Source organism: Rhipicephalus sanguineus, chromosome 9, assembly GCF_013339695.2.
Source record: "Rhipicephalus sanguineus isolate Rsan-2018 chromosome 9, BIME_Rsan_1.4, whole genome shotgun sequence".
NCBI lineage: Eukaryota > Metazoa > Arthropoda > Arachnida > Ixodida > Ixodidae > Rhipicephalus > Rhipicephalus sanguineus.
Genome location: NC_051184.2, coordinates 5,166,752 through 5,187,789, shown reverse-complemented (window position 1 = coordinate 5,187,789; position 21,038 = coordinate 5,166,752). Strand labels below are relative to the sequence as shown.

At 49.6% G+C, this 21,038-nt stretch overlaps 1 protein-coding gene across 3 annotated transcripts in view; it reads right to left on the bottom strand.

Annotated features, from left to right (window-relative positions):
* LOC119404476 (latrophilin Cirl) overlaps window positions 1-21,038 on the bottom strand; it is a 355,375-nt gene that overhangs the window by 53,912 nt on the left and 280,425 nt on the right. For all 3 annotated transcript variants that reach the window (XM_037670981.2, XM_037670983.2, XM_037670982.2), the window contains 3 exons: window positions 10,157-10,201; window positions 1,662-1,854; window positions 694-800 (listed from right to left, as the gene is read on the bottom strand). In XM_037670981.2, coding sequence (XP_037526909.1) covers window positions 694-800; window positions 1,662-1,854; window positions 10,157-10,201 — 345 coding nt within the window. The remainder of the gene's footprint in view (window positions 1-693; window positions 801-1,661; window positions 1,855-10,156; window positions 10,202-21,038) is intronic.

Below are 21,038 nucleotides of genomic sequence, written 5' to 3'. Positions count from 1 at the left end.
AACGAAGCCGAGCACTTGAGTTGAGCCCAGGGAGGAGACTGAAAGGGAAGCGCATGGCGTGGAGAAAGCCAGAGAAGAGGCTTTGCCTCTCGAGGGGTTTCCTTCTGTGCGGAGCATTCGGTTGCGGATCTTCTCAAGAGCGGCCGTGCGCAGCTGCGTCCTTCTCCGGCGAATGCAGTCGTTGTTGGCCGCGCGATCGAAGCCTTTCTTCAAGGAAAGTAGGACTACACACACAGCGCCACCCCATGGTCACTCTAATCCCCCTCCACTCTTCCTCACAGACACGCACTTTCCCGAATGCTATTTCCGTTTTCTTCTTTCGAACGAAAGTTCTTCCTTCCTCCAACAAAGCAAAGGTCAGCGAGTCAGTCGTGTTCGATTCTAGCAGAGCCTTCTCTCTACGTTCCCATATGGCAGTGGGAAAAAAGAAGATCTTGCGATAGCAATCAGAGTCCTCTTTCTCTCTGAGGAGGGATGGGTCGATCTGCCCCAGAGATTATTAATAACCATCGCACGACCTAGCGATTCTCAGTGTTGTGGATGGACGGTAGGATGTATGGCTCGATGCTGCTTTGCGCGCGCGTTCTGCTCAGCGAGTAATCCTGCTCGCTGGTATAGATGGCGCCACGGGTGCTGCGGTTGACGTCATTCCAGAAACGCTAATATGGCTAGTGGTATTACAAGGCTGCTTACCGAGCACGCAGTGGTACTGCATCTCCAGGTACTTGAGGGTACCAGGACAGGGATCCCCGAAGAGACTGCTGGACACGTGCGTACCGCAACTTGACTTGTGTGCGCACCTGAAACGATTAAGAATACTTAACGCCAGTTGCAAAGGACTGCAGGACACTTCTGAAAGTACCAACATACCACTTACATCCAATGCATACGCAAGGCATTATGAGAAAGAACGTCGGCAGCTATTGAGCAACGACGTCTATTATAATCAATGTATTGTAATCTGATATGCTGACGTATAATAAGTGTATATAGCTTTCCCGGTTAACGTTTAATCTAATTGAGCACATTGTGCGGGTGTCTGTAGTGATTATCAATCCTTGAAAGCAATTTGGACGTTCCTTTTAGTAGCGTTCTAGGGCGTATCTACAGAAGTTAGAGCATTACGTTTATACATCCACCCCCCTGCTCCCTCCCTCTCCCTTCGAGTATATAGCGATATAACATCCTTTCAAGGCACGCACTTTGAACTTTATGTTTCAGTCAGTTATGCTGATTGATTGATCGACGTTAACAACAACAGGAGTTGTTGGCAATCTATTCGTCAGCCTTTCTGCCATGGGTAATTAACATCCATGTTGGTGATAGAGATGCAATCAGGAGGCGAAACCATTTAAACAGAATTCACAAAAGAAAAAAAAAATGCCGTGTTTAAAAGATTGAATAACGCAACTAGTGAGGTGACATGTCAAGGTCAAAGGGTTGACTCAGACTTTCCGAAGCCTGGTTTTAGATAATACGTGTCTCGTCCAAAAAAAAAAAAAAGCCAGTTCTTTTGTGTGCTTCGTTTCTTCGTAAGTTCATCACCCATAGCTCCCCAGACGTGCGTAGCGAAGGTCTCCGCCGGCGTCATACCTGCCTTCGCAAGGGACCACGCGAGCGAAGCTGATTTGCAAGAAAGAGCCGAGCCGAGTCCTCCTCACCTGTCCTGCATGATGAGGAAGGACTTGTAGGACATGCAGTTGACGCTCCAGTCGAGCCGACCGAAGTCGTTGCAAATGCCGATGCTGAGCCGGCCGTAGTTGGCGCGAACCAGGTGGATCTGGTAGTTGTCCGGGCACGAGATGTTCAGCTCGCGACCTTCGCACGTGTACTCCGTCGTATACCGGATGCGCTCTGCAATTAGAACGATCACAGAAACCTGTTAGGAACAATACTCTCCAGTTCCTAGCAAAACAGTGGTTTACATTAATGGACAACGAGCACGTTAGGGCTAGTCAGTCAGCGAGGAAAAGGACGGGAGAGACAGCCCATACAAGATATCGCGCAAAACTGTTTCTCGGCAAGGGTTGATGATTAATGTAAGAGAACGTCAACAGAAACAATCAATTCGCAGTAATGACTTTCGAACGAGGGAAATGCCGCGGGTCGGCGACGGCTCACTGCATGCGTGACCGCATTCGAGCATCAAGACGCACGCAGCGCGTACGCGAGACAAACAACGATTTGAATGGGAAAGACAAGCGTCGCTCGTAATTGTTCCGTACAACTCGCGCCACCAGCCGGCCGGCAGTATGACATAGACCTTTCTCATCTCTTAATCAAAGGCGACAGGTCGTTTCGTCGCTCAATAGGCCATGGCGCACGATTGTCTGCCATTGAGTACACAGACTACACATTCGAGAGAGGCCTGGCCTTTTCGCTTTCACGCGCGTATCGTAACATCGCAGTCGATCACGACGCCGCGCGCGGAAGATTCGGCAGCCCGATTGCGCCACCATACGAGAGAGGCGGTCACTACAGAGAATAGCGTTGGTAGCTGCGATGAAGGGGAGAGGTGGAAAAGGGGGAGAGATGATATGGAAGGGGTGTCGACCATTGAACGAACGGGTTATAATTATGTCGAGAGATACTTTCACGCGAGTGCCGCAGTCTGACCCGTTGTACAAGGATCGCAGTCGCTTCCTAGCTTTCTCCGCGAAACGACGTGTTTTTGTAGTTGTTGAACCGAGCTGACGGCTGCCTACGAAGCGTGTTCCGTATAACACCATCATTTAACGTTATTGTTGTTGTTGTTGATGATGGCGTTGCGTATCGCCCCGTCGCTCGCAACGCGCAGTGGGGGAGTCGCGGTTGCGGTGAACGAGGAGGGGTTTGTTGCATAGTTCTGTTGTTCGGCAGTATAATTATTCAGCGATGGCCTACTTTATAGGGCTTTTGCGCTACCCTGGTCCACTATACGAGTTGTGTGACGGGGCCCGTACTGAGAGAGTTGCGAGCCTGTCTTGACGAATTACGTGCACTGTTGAAAGACCACGGGGTGCGTGCAGAAAGGCGAGCAGGCGTGCATCTGACAGGAATGTGTCAAGTTGCGTTTTTGCAGCGCTTCTTTAACAGTTTTCTTTAGTTTCTCCCTGTATCAGCCAAATCTCCGGTCCCTTTCTTTAGCTCGTCACTCAGGGTAGCAAACCGGGTACTCACGTCTGGTGAACATCCCCGAATTTCTTTCTATCTCTCTCTCTCTCTCTCTCGCTGTGCGCTCAAGCAAAAAAAAAAAATTTTTTTTTTCAAATCGAAAAACTGTCCTGGCCGAGTGAAGCGAACTGTGCAACGAATACCAGCTCTGCAAATCAGTTCTGCGGAATCCCGCAAGGTGGCGGAAGGGTTAAAAAAGATAAATTATGCGTGTCCACGCAATAATACGAGTCCATGTGCTTCAAGATGTCGATGAATTCGCCCCCGTCCTGCCAAATGCTAGCTTCCTGGTTAGCTCAAATGGTAGAGCGACCATCTCGGAAAGGCATTGGTCTTAGGCTCGATCCCCGGACCAGGACGAAATTGCCGGCAACTAAGAAGCTTTCTTTCTGAGAAATCCGTATGTATTTCCTTGTGGCTTCGTGCTACAAACGTGTGGTTGTCAATTTCCCTTTCTGAGTACCAGCTCTGTAGCTACCACCACGCTGCACGCATTTACTTCGGCGTAGTGGCGGCATTAATGCATCGCGCTTGTGCTAGGTCGGCTTCGTCTTGCAGCTGGTCATTGGACACATGAGCGCCTATATTACTCTCGCAGTGCACCACCCTGCTCTTAGACGCCGTATAAACGTTAATCTAACTCACCCGCACATCCTGGTTACGGCTGACCATTAATTCTGCTACTTTATACTATACAATAGCGCGCTCATTTAGTTAGGCACGCTAGGGGCATCAACTGCACGCTGCGGTTTGCGCTCAGTCCGCTTGAGTTACGCCCCCGTGCACCGCTCCCTAGAGCGACCCCATTGCATACAGAGCTTACGCACCAGCTATGCCAAGCCCGCGCGCCATTTTGTTTTCGCTGCCATGCGCGCGCGCGCATGCGATCATCTGTGATTCAATCAACATAACGGCCACCTCGCTCTGCCGATGCTTCCGCGATATGCAGTCGAAACGGCGCGAACAATCGGACGTAGTGCAAACTTGATTTCCGCCTCTCAAGCATACCGGAAGTAAGAAAAGGAAATAAAATACAAAAGCGGAGCATGCCTGCGACGGTTCGTGGCAGAGGCGGAAGCACCGCGATAGAGATGGTGAGGAAACGGCGATCACGATGTTGTTATACGTTGTTCTACAGAAGCGATCACGCTACGCATTCTTCGCGCGCCCGCTGCTTCCTAAACGAATTGCAGCATCGTCGTCATAAGGTGTAACTCGCGGTGTTCCAGTTTATATAGTACGCGAGGACACCTAGCGGCCGGCAAAGACGGAGGTGATGAACCGGAAGACCCTTACTTACGTACCGACCCTAGTGGCCCTACAACTGTCAGAGAGGTTAGCACGAATTAAAACGCGAATTATACAGTAGTGGCTGTGAAGCTGTTAGCGCGGATTCAGCTGCGGGATACGCCGGCTGAGGGCGCCTGAAACGTTTCCAAGGTTCCGGATTGCCCATTGTGTGGAATTAGTAAGTGGTCAGCGATTGATATAAGGTATGTTTGTAACATTGATGAAAAAAAAAGGCAGGGAAGAGATTAATATACGCCGAGTCATTGCAGGCGTAGATAGCAGCACATCACAGATATAAAGGATAGTATGGAGAAAAAAAAGAAAAATAAAGATGAATAGGATTCGAGTGCAACTGATTTGATTTCTAAAATAAAAACAGAAAGCTAGGTGGCCGCGTGTGGCCCACAGGTTTTGTGATGCAGTCCGTTCACATGGCATATACTTCGGCATGCAAAGCTAATGGATGGTTTTAAATAGCCCTACCTACACCAATGTCGACCTCCTTGACGATCGACTTTGGCACGTTCGAAGTGGCTCCTGCCAATCGTGAATTTCATTCTGGGTCAGCGGTCGATCGTCACATATAACTCTGCAGCTTCTGAGCTGTCTTCGCAGTTGAAGAAAATCGAGGACGAGAGATGAACTGGCGAGGGCGCCACGAAACAAATTACATATGCAGTGCGATGAGGCGGCAAGGCGGCAATGACTAACGGCTGTCACAGCCTTAAATTTTCTTTTTTCCTCGTTGCAAAGTGCCCGTTTGGTGGCTTTAATTTGTGTGCACTGTTCTCTTCGCGGTATACGTCAATTCCGTTACGCTCGCTCCGGGGCAGCCAATCGCACGCGTCCTTCGGCTCTGCAAGGACACATGCACTACGTCCATCCAGCACGCAGGAAAACACGCCAGTCGTGACAGGTTGACCCCCATCGTCCTTGTGGTGGTCAAGCGCTCAGACCCTTTCCTAGTTCCAAACACACACACACAACGTACGGAGCGCACCCCGCGGCGTCTCCCAATGCGTAACGCCGAATTCTTCGACCGATGGACACATTCTCAATCCGGTTCGCGAAACGGCGGCGCGCGTCATAGCCCGGCGACCTGACGTTTCTGACTAAGAAAGTACGGAAAACAAGAACAGGCAGCAATACGAAGCAACCCTAAAGCTTGCAAAATACTTTTAACATCGCGCTGTCTTTGTGCCCAATCCAGTTGCTCTACCACTACTATAGTGAACTAGGATAGGCTATTCTAGTTCACTAGTCCTACCGCGTGAGCCACTGCTGGACTGCGTATGCACACACAGGTGCATCGATGTACTGACGAGATTTTGTTTGTCTTTCATTCACGTCTCGTTCGCAGCTACGAACAAAAAGGAAAAAAAAAAGCAAGTCCTGTTTCGACGAGTTTAAGACCTCTCGTTGTTGCCGTCGTCCAACTCCTAAGGCCACGCTGATGGGTTTTCTTATTTATTTTTATCTTTTCACATTACATTTGACATTAGTCAGGGTCTAGAAAGGCGTTACAGATTGGGGTACCCACTGACCTAATAACGGCAAGCCCCCCAAACCACTGACGTCATCGAACATCGCGGTCACTCACTCTACGGGGGTGTGTGTGCTTTGTTCATCTGTGAAGTGGACACGGCCACACAACGGCGGCTTCCCTCACAGAATCCGTTCTTCTTATGTTCCTTGCTTCTTCAAACGGCGTTGTTTGACCAGAGCGATGAGGCACTATTGGCCGCTTAAGAACGAACACACGAAAGACTATTGGCTTCTGATTGAGACGGCCGCCGTAACGGCGGCTTCCCGCGCAGAAGCCGTTCTTTCTCATTCTACTTCTTCTTCCATTCCTTCTTCAAACGCCGTTGTTCGAGGAGAACGATCTAGAACGATGACGCGCGTATTGGGCGCGTAAGAACGCGCAGACTAAGAAGGACTATTGGCTTCGGATTGAGACGGCCGCTGTTATGACTCGCGCGTCCCGCCTTGTGTTCGAATAGGTGCGCCGCGCTGTTTAAAAAAGACAATGCAAGAGGTGAACCGCATAGCCCGCGGGCGCTCTTTCCTCACTGTGTTATTACTATCTTTGTTATTGCTTTGCGCGGCAGGGGGCGTTCGGTTCGGTGGTTGCGCGCGCACAGTGCAGAGCGAATTGGGGTCACACATCGGAGCGTTCAGCCCACCCTTTTGTCTCCGCGTTGCACTAGCCTGCTTCAGTAGAAGGCAGCAGCTCTTGTCTTGTCTGTGTATACCTGTCTGGCGCTACAGTCTACGGTACACCTGTACTGGTGAGCTCGCCGCTCGAACGACAAGGGCCGTGGAACGTCGCGATCGGAGCGAACGAGATTACAGGCTTGCGCTGGTGCTGCCCACTGTATCCAGCGTGTGCGCGCCCTATATCTATACGGCATGCGAGTAAACCGTTAGATAACGGACTCCATGAATAAGAACGTTGTTACAAAAACATAACAAGCCGCAAGTTTTCAAAATAGATGCTTGCTTCTATAGACCTACCCTATTCTAACACCGTGGACCTACCTCACCAAAGTTCATTCGTGCTAAGTCGCTGCTACCGCTGCAAAAGAGTAGCATTTGTAGATCTTTAGACAAGTTCCGTAAAGTGACCGTGAAAGATCTTTCGTAATGTTGTGCGTGTTGGTATTCCATCTATCAGCTTAGCGTACGAAATAATACAGTAAAAAGACGTGACCGTTCTCTTAGGTCATTTTACCATATGGCTTAAATAAATGGCTTAAATAATTTACTCTTTATAGAGCAGGTAGCGCAAAAATTACGGGGACACAGGAAAGCAACATAAACACGAGACGAGCGCTAACTTCAAACTGAAATTTGTTCTCAGAATCCACGTCTCGTGTTTATGTTACTTTCTTGTGTCCCCGTAATTTTTGCGCTACGTGCTCTATGATGAATTCTTACAAACTCGCCCAGATTTCCGTTCTCGTAATTTACTCTTATTTCGCTCTCTCTTTTTATTCTTACAGCTGTCTTTCACGACAAAACGCGGGCGCTCCGCGACCAGTAGTCGAACCTACGACCTCGCATACACATCCGAAGGATGACCTACAGTCTCTTGAGCGAGCAGAGCCTCTGACATCGGCTTTCAGCCACAATGTGCTATTCTTGTGTGCTTGTGTATTCATGCGCGTGTGTATACGTCCGTGAGACAGCCCACGGGGCCCCGCCAGTATTAATTGTGGACGGGTGTACACGCGGTTCGTGACCTGTAGTGGGGACGCGACTCCGTGCCACACAGTCGATGGCGCTGCAACCACGCCGGCGTAGTCACGGCTAGCTCTCCGTAACATCGTGCGAACCCTGCCTAGGACGTGCAGCCACGGTTGATGACCCCGACCTGCGTGCGTGCGTGCATGCGAACGCTGTCATACACCTTTTACGCACATCCGCAAGCGTACAAGACTTTAAGCTGTTTTCTTTTTTCTCCTCTCCCGCGCTTTCCTTGGCTCCCCTGTCGTCATGATCACGATCTTACGGAACGCCTTCGTAAATAACCTTAATATAAACATCACTTAATGCATGTGCAACAGAAGCTGCACAGTATACATGCGTCCCTATTAAAGAAAAAAGAAAAGAGAAAAAGCTAGCGTCATCACGTGAACTGAATTAAAAAAGCCCGGACTAGCTGCGCAACTTTTCCCTTCACACGGTCAGGGCGGACGGCACCTCGCTCGCTGTATATGGCGGTTCTGTCACTCAGCCCGAGGTTTTGGGTTCGACTGCCGATGACATTCCAGTCTCTCCAGCAGGGCCGGCGCCAGGATTTTTTTACTGGGGAGGGAGTTTCTGCAGGGGGGCAGGGAGGCGCGGGAACTTATGTTTTGTGTCTGCTCCTAGGGGGGTCAAGCGAGAATGTTGGAGGAAGCAGCTGCTGCTCCCCCCCCCCCCCCCCCGCCCCCATGCCCCATGCCGGCACCGCACCTGCTCACCAAGGGCAGGGACTCAAGAAACTTCCAAGTACATCTAAAGCAATCCCAATTGCGCTGGCGTTATAGTATAACGGTTTCTCTTATATTATTATAACACGCATGTTACCACCAGGACGGCAGACTTATCCATTCTGGCATGGCGATACATGATGCACCGCAATCACTGTCCCTACTACTCGAGCTCTACGTACACCAAAGCAAGTTCACAGCCCCGCCATTGGCTGTAACTGTAAGTGTTTGTTTAGAACGACACTCCGCCAACCTTACGCCCCCGAGTCTTCCCGGTGATTAAACTTCGTACTCTCGCTCTAATTTCAGACACGCGCGTATCTGCGCGCGTGTCTACTACGTCTCCCGTGAGAGATAATTGCCGCGATAAAGCTTCGTGTCACACGTTCGGCGTTATACAACGCGATGCGCTGTCGAGAGCGCGTGTTTTTGCTTCTTCGGCAACTTGCTCCCTCACCGTTTTTTTTTTTAATTCTCCGCTCTTCCTGCTAACACCTCCCAAAAACAGGTCGTGGTGTCACTGGATACAGCACGCGTCCCCTATAGCTTCTACAACAGGCAGAGCTCGAGTAATGACGGTGAAGAAAAAAAAAGTATAGAGAAATACGCCACCACGTCAATCAGCAAGAGATGTCCACGACACGTGTACGGCCCGGTACGCACTCTCATCCGATCCTCACGTTGTTGCATCGGACACGCCGGAGCTAGCGCACATAACGTCAACGCCGCTACGCCGCTACCGTCAACAACAGAAGCAACGCCTCGGTATCAACGTGAACAGGAGACAGCGGCATCAACTTGCGACGGGATAAAAAAAAATAAAAAAGAGCCTGTACGGCACAACGCGTCGAGCGTGAGAAGCGCGGCGTTTTCGCTAATTGTTAAAGTCATTAGGAAACTTCAGGCGCATCGCAGCGCGCACTCCCGCGAACGTTGTCACCCCACTCCACCGCCAGGGTGCGGGAGCGAGCGAAGAGAGCGGCGGCCCCTGGTGGTGGAAGGAAAAGTAAAAAGGTGTGCGACGGCTTTGGGTGCGGCGCGTGTCGCTGACTGTCTCTCGTCACTTCCCGTATTAAGTGTGGGAGAACCTCTAAAAATATATATAAATAAACGAGAAGCATCAATCGAACACTAGTCCTAGCTGACACCGCCGCGCAGACAAGCACAAACCCCTCCGTGCTGCGATGCGGATTTATAGTCAGTAAACTTACAGGTATACGGTAAGTGCTATAGCCTAGAGTTACAGTGCATGCTACCTTTAGGTGGCTCCCTCAAGGGAGCCTATACAGTAACTCAACTACTGCCGTGCCTACAGCTCCCTCTATAGTCGTACACCGAAATAACCGCCAGGCTCACGCTTTCGTAAATGGCCCGACCGTACTGTATATACAGGCATGGCAGCCAGTCACTAAACACTTTCGGGCTTAGACAAATTCAAAAAACAAATAAAATCAAATGCGTTGAACATGCACAAGAGTGCAGAACTTGAAGTTACAAGCAAGGCAGCAGCAGCAGCAGCAGCAACAACAACAAAAGCGATGCTAGAAGCGAAGCTCGTAAAACTTGCTGTTAGCGCGCGCAGCGGCTCCGAAGGCTGCAACACACAAACGCCTGCCAGGCACAGCGGAAGTAGGAAATGCACGTCGTTGTTAGCTTGACAGGATGGGAGAGAAAGAAAACAGTGGAGAAAGCATAAAATCAGAGAAATAAAAAAAGAAAACCGTCGGGGTCTTTACCTCTGCCCAACTGGGGTGGCCTTATTGAATAGTTGGGTAGGGAAACTGAAACAAACCAAACAAAGGAAAAATAATAAATAAACTGGCGGCAAAAACAACAATGAGACACACGTATACGTAGGTGAAAATTTTAGCTCAAAAGTGCACACACCGCCGCGACAAACTGAAATGAACCACACTAGGAACGCTCTGTTGGGACCAAGCGAGTGAGTTCAAGCTTAGGTCTGATCATTAGCGTCGCGAACACGTTGCCTATTGTGTGCTCAACTTTCGTAGCGGGGGATTGGCGCTTTGAACGAAAGGAGAGTTTAAATAATAAATAAACGTATTGCTTCCCTGTGCGGCACACCGTGTGTCAGTTCTAAAGTTCCGTGTTCCGCTTTCAGTGTTGGCTTCAGTTTTGCTAATTGCTTCGGTTATAATTCCGGTATGTTACTAAACTGTATACACCGCAGTTCCTGACTGCGTGACGATGGTTTGCAATGGTTTACAAGCTCTCAAGTTTGATGAATTAATGACCCAATGGTTTACAAGCTCTCAAGTCATGAATTAATGACCCATTATTTAGGTTATGAGCAGACCTGCAACAAGACGGTTGGTACAGAATCTAAAGGAAAAAAAAAACAGAAAATGTACTCGCCATTTCAGCCGAGCTGTTGAGGACTCGTTATAATAGTAAGCGCTAAACTACACGTAGTAAATTAGCAGGTCACGACTGCTATATCATCGCGTTAACTTTACGCGCACTTTTAGTACAGCTAACTCGGCGCTCTCAGTAGTAATGGTGCCAGTAGACTACAGGGCTGCGTTCCAGGGTCCCGACTTTTGTTGTCGTTTTTATTTCTGTGTGTGTTCATTTGGCAAACATTCAGAAACGTCGCAATAATTTTCCGTTACACTCTAATCTCATTACCATGCGCCACTTTCGTTCAGCACATGCTCGCATGAAAACAATCATTCACCAAGAAAAAGATGTTCCGCATCCAGTAATCACATAGCTGCACACAATTACACACTGAGAACACAAACGGAAAGTATACCTAATACACAAGCAATTATTAAGGACGTATCTGCGAAGACGCCGTCAAAACAAAACGGATTTTGTAACAGCATGCATGCGCGTGGATGCATACTTTTTTCCAGATGTGTCTCGCGTAAGCGTTATCAACGTCATTCTCACTTTTCTCCCCTAAAAAAATGTGTACCTGATACAATGGACACTTTGTCGCCTATGTTAGATAGAAAGTACTAAGCGGCTGTTACGACCCTGGTTTTAATGCAGTAACCTCATTTGTGAAGACAAAAAAGATCGAGACGTTTGAAAACAAGCATGCATGACGGCGAACCCGCGACCTCGCACACAGCTGCGAGAAACAGCCGCCAGATCTTTCCTAAAGCTACCTTGCAAGCGTTATTATCTGCGACAAATGACGCTCGTCGAAGCCAAGGCATAAGATGGCCGACAGACAAGACTCGCGGACGTAAACCCCCCTTTGCAACACACTTGATACTCCGTTTACCCTCCGTTTATACACCATGCTTTGGCCATGTCACTGTCTTACGCCGATGACATAAACCTCGCAGTAGTGACGTGGCATCTTTTCCAAACGCCACCAGGCGGCGTCAGAAGCAACAGATGTAGCACGCACGTAATGACATATACGTCAGTCTTATTCGACCTACAAAACAACGTTCCCATGTCGAGAATGCGGAGTAAATATAGAAAAAGACGGTGGACGTCTGAACAGCCTAATTCTAGGCCGGCGATCGTCTTCTCCCGAGCGACACTTGGGCCCCACTGACATCGAACGCTAGATATCGAAACGGACGATCGCAAGTACTGATCCGCGCGTTATACTGTTCCTAGTATCGTCTTTCGGTCCATCCTGTTGAATCTGTACAACAGGGTACGAGTTACGTGTACCATATCGGGACGTCAACGTCACTCGTAGGACACACGGACACTCGGACGACGTCTAAAACACAGAGTGCGAAGTACCCGACGCGCATGCGCTGAGACGGGAACGCCGTCGTCAACGCTTAGATAGATGGCAAGAGTGATAACTTAAACACAAGGCCCGGAGGACAGGTTGCCTTTACATGAGAACTGGATGCTAGAATGGCGTGCGCGTGGCGGTAATATGCGTGTGGCACACATTCGAGAAAAAGAGAGACACACCTTGACACGACTAAACGGCGCGGCAAAACGCGAAGGGAGTTGTATGCTGCACGTGCAAAAAAAAAAAAAAAAAAAAAAAAAAAACGCGAGGTGCCTGCGCGCGATGCCATCGATCAAACGAGTGCGCGGACACCAATTTTACTTATGCGGCCGGCGGTAAAAGTGGGACAAAGCCAACCCAGGTCTGGTATTACACGCACGTACTCACACGCGGCTGCCGGCCGCATCAGCACGTATACGCCACGGGTTTAAAAGACAGCGAGGGGTAGGCAACACGTATGTTTTCTAGGAACGCATGTGCGAATTGGTTATGTGCGAACTGGCGCTGAAGGACGTGACGCTCCGTTTGCGCATGGCTCGATATCGCGAAGCTCTCTTGTTGAAATAAAGTTTAAAGGGCGGTAAATTGGGTATGGAGCTATGCGACATCGGATTCGACTTTTTGTCGAGTGATGGGACCCGTAAAGCAAACAATATGTTATAATGTCAACGTTTTAAGATGCAAATGAGGTTGGAACCATGACGAAGCTGTGTAGGTTCTAAAATTAGCAAACAAACAAAAAAGAACGTAAGTTACACGATATGGTTAGGCCTGAGCGAGGTCAGTGACCTTACACAAGTGCGCAGCTCTACGCAGTTGTGCGTTTCTTTGTTAACTCCGGGCCCATTCGAATCCATTGCAATTAAGGATTTAGTGAAGGTGCTGCCATCACCTCGCTGCTCTTCATACACCAGTGCAACACAGTGTCGACTGCACGCGTTCATTCGCTTGAAACCCGAGTGTATCGCGGGTTCATTCGTGGAGAACAGGTTATATACACTATAGAGCATTATCTGCACTCGGGTGGAGGGGCTAGTGTACTAATCGTGCACGAGAACACAACCGGCATCCAAACAAGGGGTGTCTGATGGAGCACGTATAACCAACGCAAGTGCGCTCTCGAAGAGAACCCCACTTCCTAGTATTTGGCATTGATTTCAAATTTCACGCGACGGGCTAAACTACGCAGGGCGCGGTCACTCTTCAAATGGTCAGTGGCAATACTACGCCTACACAGCATCGCGATCACGACGACTGACCACGCAACTCCTACAGGCCACGCCGATACACCAGAAAGCGAAAAGCCCGGCTTCGTTCGACGCGGACCAACCAAGCAAGAAACCGAGCCGGCATAACGCGGCGAGCATTCCAGTCCCATCCTATTCAAGTCGGCCGGACTGTTTTCCTCTCTTTTTCCCATAGAGGAAAAGCACCAGCCTCGCTGGCTCGCCGTCGTCTCTCTCACATGAAGCAATAGTATAAGAACTATAGACATACAACACAGCCAACGTATCGCTGACCCACACAAGGCGTCCGGCAAGTCGCGAACAATGCGCGATTGTTGAGCGGCCTGGATAAAGAAGAGGAAGAGGAAAAGGAAAAAACGATCGGAGCAGCTAGTCGTTTATCCACTTTGCGTCTCGTCGAAGCAGGCGATAGCCATTCTCTCTCTCTACCTAGCCCCTTTAACTCACTTCGCCCGGGCCTTTTGAGATCGAAGGCGCAGGCCAAACGGTAAAGCTTTCGGTAGATCTACGATGGCGCTCGCTTTGGTGTGGGGGAGTCGGTGTATGCTCGCAGTATTGTACACGCCATCGCTGGCTCGCCACACGGAGCCGCTCCATGGTTGCGGCAGGAAGGCGGTCACAGCTTTCTCCGATTGAGAGAGAGAGAGAGAGATACCGTTTTTTCGTGGGAGTGGTCGGACCGGGGCAACGAGATATTTCGTTTTAAGAACAACGCAGGCCCTATAGTGGCCTCACTGCTTCGCAGTAAATCTCTGTCACGTGGTTTCACGTCAGCCTTTCCTTTACTTGTTTGCTTTCTTTAATCCGGCCATCGAGGGCGCTTTGGCTGTATAGGATGCATGATAAGGCGTTGTATCGAATAACGGTACATATACGTGCGTACAGTTTGCTTCGGTACGGCGTTATTAGAAATCAAGGACAAGGAAATGCGTCACCGGTTACTCCACGGAGTCAGTATAATAATAACCGGGGTTTCACGTGCCAAAAACCACGATATGATTATGAGGCACACCGTATAGTGGAGGGCTCCGGAAATTTCGATCATCTGGTGTTCTTTCACGTGCACCGACATCGCACAGTTACATGGGCCTCAAGCCTGTCGACTCCATCGAAATGCGACCGCCGCGGCCGGCATCGAACCCGCGACCTTCGGTTCAGGAACCGAGCACCGTAACCACTGTGCCATTGCGGCGGACTACTCCGCCAGGTCAAGATGATTGTATAATTGAACGGATAACATCAAACGAAGCTACGGTAGTGCTACGCAGTTCGCTACCACAATACAGGCAGGTAGGCATTTGCGCCCTATAGACCTTATGCAAAATTGCTGCCATCTGTCGGAGGTTTGACGAAGCTACCCATTCGGCGCCATGTTGGAGGCTTGTGGCCGAATGGTATTGCTGTCGCTGCTATAACTTCTTGCTCGTATCTGCTTTGATAGTGGGCAATCGGGGCATAAAAACGTCAGACGAGTGTGTAAGGGCCTGTACACGTTACCGGCATTTCCTAGTTATTACGTTGACGGTTATTACGTGTAAAGAACTGCCTCAAAGCGAGAAGAAAATACAAGTTTGACACCGCGAGTCACATGTAGGCCTGCAGTCGTCGAGAATGAAACTTTGCGCTAGGTTACAAATTTGGTCTGTCTGTTTTCAATGTAGCGAATAAAGCGTTGTTAGCTATCTGAATATCATGTGTGTAGTATAGGATGGATGGGAAGAAGCTTTAACGCGCGACACGGCTAGGCACAGCGATGACGGAAAGGAAATGCTGCGGACCCAATTTAAAACGTATTTCCTAAGGGACCAGGGGTGTAGCCAAGGGGGGGGGGGGTTCAAACCCCCCGAAATTTTTCAGTTTTGCTTGCGTATATATACACGCGCACACACAAACGCACGCACGAACATACATAAAGTATGGTTGAAACCCCCCCCCCCGAAAAAATTTCTGGCTACGCCCCTGTAAGGGACAGCCTATGTCGAGATGATGTGTTGTGCATCTAATTTTAAATTAAAGCCGTTGTCCTCTTTTTTATTTTTTAAATAAAAAATATTTCGCAGCGTTAGTCACCGACGTATGTTATGTATAAAATTACTGCACGATTAAAATGTAAGATATTTGCGCATCTCACGCACGTGAAAAGTGAACATGAAAAGTGTTGTGTCTCCAAGCAGTAGATGCCGATCAGCTGGTGTTTTATTAAATATCCTTCCGACATGTGTTCCTATATAACACGATACGCCAAAATCACGTGCACATCGTCGCTTTCGGGGCTTACTGGTACCTTACAATGTCAACCCGTAGCAGCAAGGCAGTTTTGCGTCGCCGACTGAACGCCTGCGAAACCACCAGCGGTAGCGCACCCACGGTCGAATTCAGCAGATTTCCCGGAACAGCATTTTTTTTTTTAGTTTCATAAGAAAAGTGCCACGCACTTGAAGCACCTGTTAAAATTCCCTAGCACACAGGGGTGGACACAGGACTTTTCCGAAGGGTGATCAGCTTTTGGGAGCGACTGATGGGCTCTTCTGGGGGTATAAATTAAACAAAAAAAAAAGTAAGGGGTGGGGAGCCGTCAGGATATCCGGGCCACCCGTCTGAATCGGGCAGTGATACCACATTAAATGCTTGAAAAATGCGCATAGTGAAGCAATACGCGCGCAAAGCATCCCACCAAACGCTACCTTATTAAACTCCACAATCGAAAACAAACTACAAACAACACGCTGCAGCACAATCGGTCCGTTCGCTGAGAATCAATGACGCGCACGAGCTACCTGTCTAACATGTAATTGTTATCGTAATGCAATAAACAAGGTAATGTCAACAGCAGCGCAGGCATGCGCGAGTAGCCGCGATGCAGCTTTGAAGCTCGTACACGAAGCGGGTTTGTCTGTGCCTGTAAGCACACGGCGCGAAAACTGTCTCGTTCCGGCATGACATGAAGGAGTGTTCTCTGATGAGTGCCGATGCTGTCACATGCTGCATATATTAAGAACGGTGAGCGTAAACACGGCGTTAGTCATAAGCAGTAGCCGGAGCAACGAAACGATCTGCTGATTCTCGTCGGCCGTCAGTAAATCTAATAACATGAAGGTTAGTTTCCTGCAAACCTTTTTTTTCAGCACCGCGATTTCCTCAATCTCAGCAACACGGCACAAGAAAATATGGTGGCATTGCCGCTCCTATCAGCTGCCACACGTTGATACGCACGCTCCGTGTGTGCACATGCGGACCGCGCTTAGCCTTGAACATGGCGGAAATGCGCACGGCGGCCGCTAGATGGCAGCAATTTTGCATAAGGTCTATAGGGCGATAGCCGCGTGGAATGCGCATTACCGGCGCCAATGTACAGCCCGACGTTGTGACACCGCGGCCTCCGAAATCCTGTGATACGGCAACTAATCTCGGAGGTATACTGCTGCGTGGCCTTGCGTCACCCTTGCGCACTGCGCCTGCCACGAAGCGCCGGCACTTTCCCAGCGCGTTCTTTCCCTGGGTGGTCTCCATTCTGGTATCGAGGCAATAGACCACACTTAACAGTTTATCGGAACAGGAAGGTCGCGCGCTCCACCTATATAGCGCGCTATATTCCCAGACGGCCCCGAGCGTCGGGCGCGCACTATCTTATCGTCAAACGGACGCCAGCGTAAGAAAAAAAAACCATTACGCAATGACGCACCAGCGACGACGAAAACGGTACACCACGTGAAAATGGACACACAAGTTCGCGCAGGAAAACGTAACGTCACCAGAAAGAGACAAACAAATGCAGAGAACACACACACACACTTTCCTAGAAGACAGCAGCGGAGCACGGACATAAATCCTTGCACCAAAGGGACACCCGTGGCAAAGGCAGAGCCGATAAGGAAATGGGAGGTCGGCAAAGGCGAGCGACAACGCGCGAATAAAAGAAAGAAAGAATAGTAATAAAGCAGAGAAGGCGGTTGATGGAGAGGCGAGAGAAGAAGCATACCTCTAGAGCCGCGAAGAAGTTACCGGGAATTGAGAAAGTTCCGGAAGAAAAAAAGGAAAAGAAAGACAGAAAGGATTGTTCCATGGGTGGCACACGGTCGCGAGGCGACGGTGCGCTCATTCCGACTCCGGCCGCACACACGCTTCCCATGCTCGCTCACCCTTACGGTTCATTTCCTGGCGCGCCTTAGCTAAGCCGGAAATTAATGGGCGGAGAAGGGAGAATGCGGACACAAGGAGGCGAGAGACCCGGCCGCCGCCACCGTGGCCACAGTGGTAGAGAAGCCCGTTAAAGTCGTTCGCTTTAACCGGGAAAGCGAAAGAGCCGAGAGGTTAAGAGGGGAGCGTGTTCTGAGAAGCGGGATATATAGATGTGCCATATAGCGAAGTATAGTGGTAGTGTAAAGGGTCTCCTCACACCTTCTACGGAAGGCGCCGCAGAGTAGGCGGCGCTGCTATCGCTAGACGAGATCGGTAGCCACCTTCGGAAAGTCATCGAAGACGGAGCACCTTTCCCAGATACGTTTCGAGAAGACGCCCCCCCCCCCCTTCCCTCTATTCCCAAATGGACGCAGTCGCGATAGAACAGAGGGGTTCGAACGAAAGAGAAGATAAAAGGACGCGTGAGAGACGGGCGCGGGAAAGATTCGTGTTCGTCGGAAGTCGCGAATTAGCGAGGAATTTCGGTCGAACCCTCCCTCCCCCAACCTCTTCTGTCTTTGCAGAGAAAGGGCGCTTGCCCGTGACCTCGCGTACCCTGCAATCACTGCGTGAAGCGTATCGCCCTGGTATAACGATTGCAAGCATCCGTGGAATGATAAGTCTATCCTGAACAATCGCTCCGTAGCTGAGCGTGGTATGCGTCATCGCTTACTGACTGCTAATTGACGCTCGTACCCTACTCTGACGTTGAGCCGAAGATTTCATTTTTGCGTGTTCCATTCTTTACGAGTTGCCTGGAGAAAGCGCATTCTTTTGAGCACTCGAAGAAATAGGAGTCATGCACGGTAAGCAGTGCTTCAGATGCAAGTTTTCCATGCAAAACTTTGCTTAGGAATTAAGCTTTACGTTTTTACGTTCCAAAACCACCAAGAAGCACGACGTGGTGACAGACACCGGCTTAATTTTTACCACCCGGGATGCTTGAAAGTGCACCTAAATTTAAGTACACATGCGTTTTTTTTTTCTTTTTTTTTTAATTTTGACGCAATCTTATTGCAGCCACCTGGTTGGGAATCGAACCAGCGTCCTCCAATTTAGCAGCGCAGCACCTCTGCCGCTAAGCTATACCGCGGCGGATTCTTCGGCAAGGAATTCGGCTGCCTCAAGTGATCAAGGTCAAGAAAACGCCGGTGACTTAATTCCCGGACTTCACCTCTTCCTTTTAACACTCTCTTATACGCCTTCTTAAATAACCTAATATACTTCGCTATTTCAGGAAAGCTGATACAGAGACTTCAGAAGCACTAGTGGGCGTCTATGAGTGATGATGATGGAATGGGATGAGTGTCAACGGATCTTGTTCGCATTCGCCGACGGCGGGTCATTACATACAACCCTTTGAAGCGGCCCGCCGACCGAAAAATACCAGCACACGTCACTGCGACAGAAGCGGCCGTGAAGTGTCAACGGCCCGAAGGCACCAATGAAAAGGCAGTGTTTCCCCCGTGAGAACAACGCTCTCAATAAGTACAGCTCGGCTCTCTGTACGGTGTACACTGGCGAAAACATGCCTTTCTCAGCGTTTTCTATTAAACGAGCCTGTTGTGCGTGCGTGCGTGTCCGCCATTTCGGTGTGCCCGGGACAAACAAGGTCCCGACGGTGCCCGATCGAGATAAGATCAACAAATACCGCCGCGGGGTTTGCGAGGAGGTGGATAGGGGCAAGGAGAGGTAAGCGTGACCGTACGTAGCCGTATACAAACGGCCCGCAGGGCAAGGGCCGTTTGTACACGGCTTTCGCGGTATAGTTTCGGTGAGCAACGCCGCGCAGACTGCGAACGGCCGCGACTAATTTGGACGATAAACAAAATCGGGGCGCTGGCTGCGCAGAGTCTCGTCCGCTCTGCACAAGGGAACCCCTATCCACAAAGCCAGGACAAGCAGAGCCTGTACAGAGGCGACGCTCTTGAGTAAACAATCAAGGAAGGCAGGAAGGCTGGGTGTCGTCTCGTGTCCTTTTTCGGTGTGTCCTGCCGTCAGCAAAGTGATGTTCCCGAAGAGTTGGAATTTTCTTTCATCACTCGCGTTACTGGTCATGTGACAACGGTGAAGGAACTATAGCCAAATATACCATCAATGTCAGTAATACAGTAATACCGGTAATATCGGTTGATCGTTTAATTAGTTGTTGTAAAGTCGCGTGGAAACTGAAACTTTAGCAAACAGAAATTAAAGACGCTATCTCCCCGACTGATTTCTCCGCCTAATAATAAAAAAAAGACAAGAATAAACTGTACATGCTTCTTAAATAACATACAAACACTGACGCTCTAAACGGGAGCGCTGTAAAATGTGGTGAAAGAAGAGGTACGCAGAATATGGTCAATTAGCCGGTTGCAATCTGCAGACTAGACCTAGTCTACAAAATGGTCTTCAAAATGTCTAGACTGGAGAGAGATGTAAGCCCTGTTAAGAAGGAAGATCCAAGACCTAGACACTAGAACATGTCTACAGGTGCACTATATAGCCAGAGACTATTTATCGCAATGCATGGTCGCGCCACCATACGGACGGTGATCCCTCTAGCGTTGCGATGATCACGGAAACGTCTTTCTGACATGAATATCTGCTGTTTGTGAATAACCGCACTATGAACATTCAAACGCTAGCGTTATCTGTGAATTAACAGGATTCATTTTCACCCTTCAGACGTTTTCTAAGTCTGCTGACTAGGAAGGCTTCGAGCCGCCATGTTGGCGCCAGAACTTTCAAAAACTACGTTATAATCGCCGCCTATTCACTCGAGCCTTGCCACACATAAGCGCAGATGTCCGCGTACACGCGTGTAAAGCACGTTCTCCGGTGAACGCGAATGTTTTGCATACGTCGTTCGCCATTGACGTTTTGTTGACCGAGCATGAACGCGCCGTGCTCACTCTGCGACAGCGTTGCCCCAAAAACGTATCACAAGGGTTTCCATTATGCACTCACGTTCACCGTAAACGCACTCAGAACCATGAGTGCACGAAAACCCGCACACACGAGAGACGCCGCGGGCTCGAGCCTGGCGCCACCACACGGGAAACGTTGAATTCTTCTTGCCGGTGAAGAAGAGCGTTTGTTGACGCGCTCAAAATAAACTTTTATTTTCTTTTTGTTGCTTTTTGAGTCCTCGAGTGAATAAGAAAACACTCAAAAACCGGTTGCAGGACTGGCCATCACACAAGAATAACATCCGTCTCTGCTTCGCCTACTGTGCGCAAAAATTATCTGAGAAAAATGGCGTTGCTGCCGCGTGCATGCGCTCGCGGACGTGCTTTAAAATACAAAAATTAGTATGAAAATAAAGGCAAACATCAAAGCATTTCGGCAACTCAGGCGAGTTAAGTTTACACGTTTTTTCCACCGCCCCGTGCGGTAGAGGAAAGCGCTGGGGGGTGACGCCTTGCGGAGATTTGGCGTGACAGCTCTCAGAGTATGGAGGAGAGGGGGGTC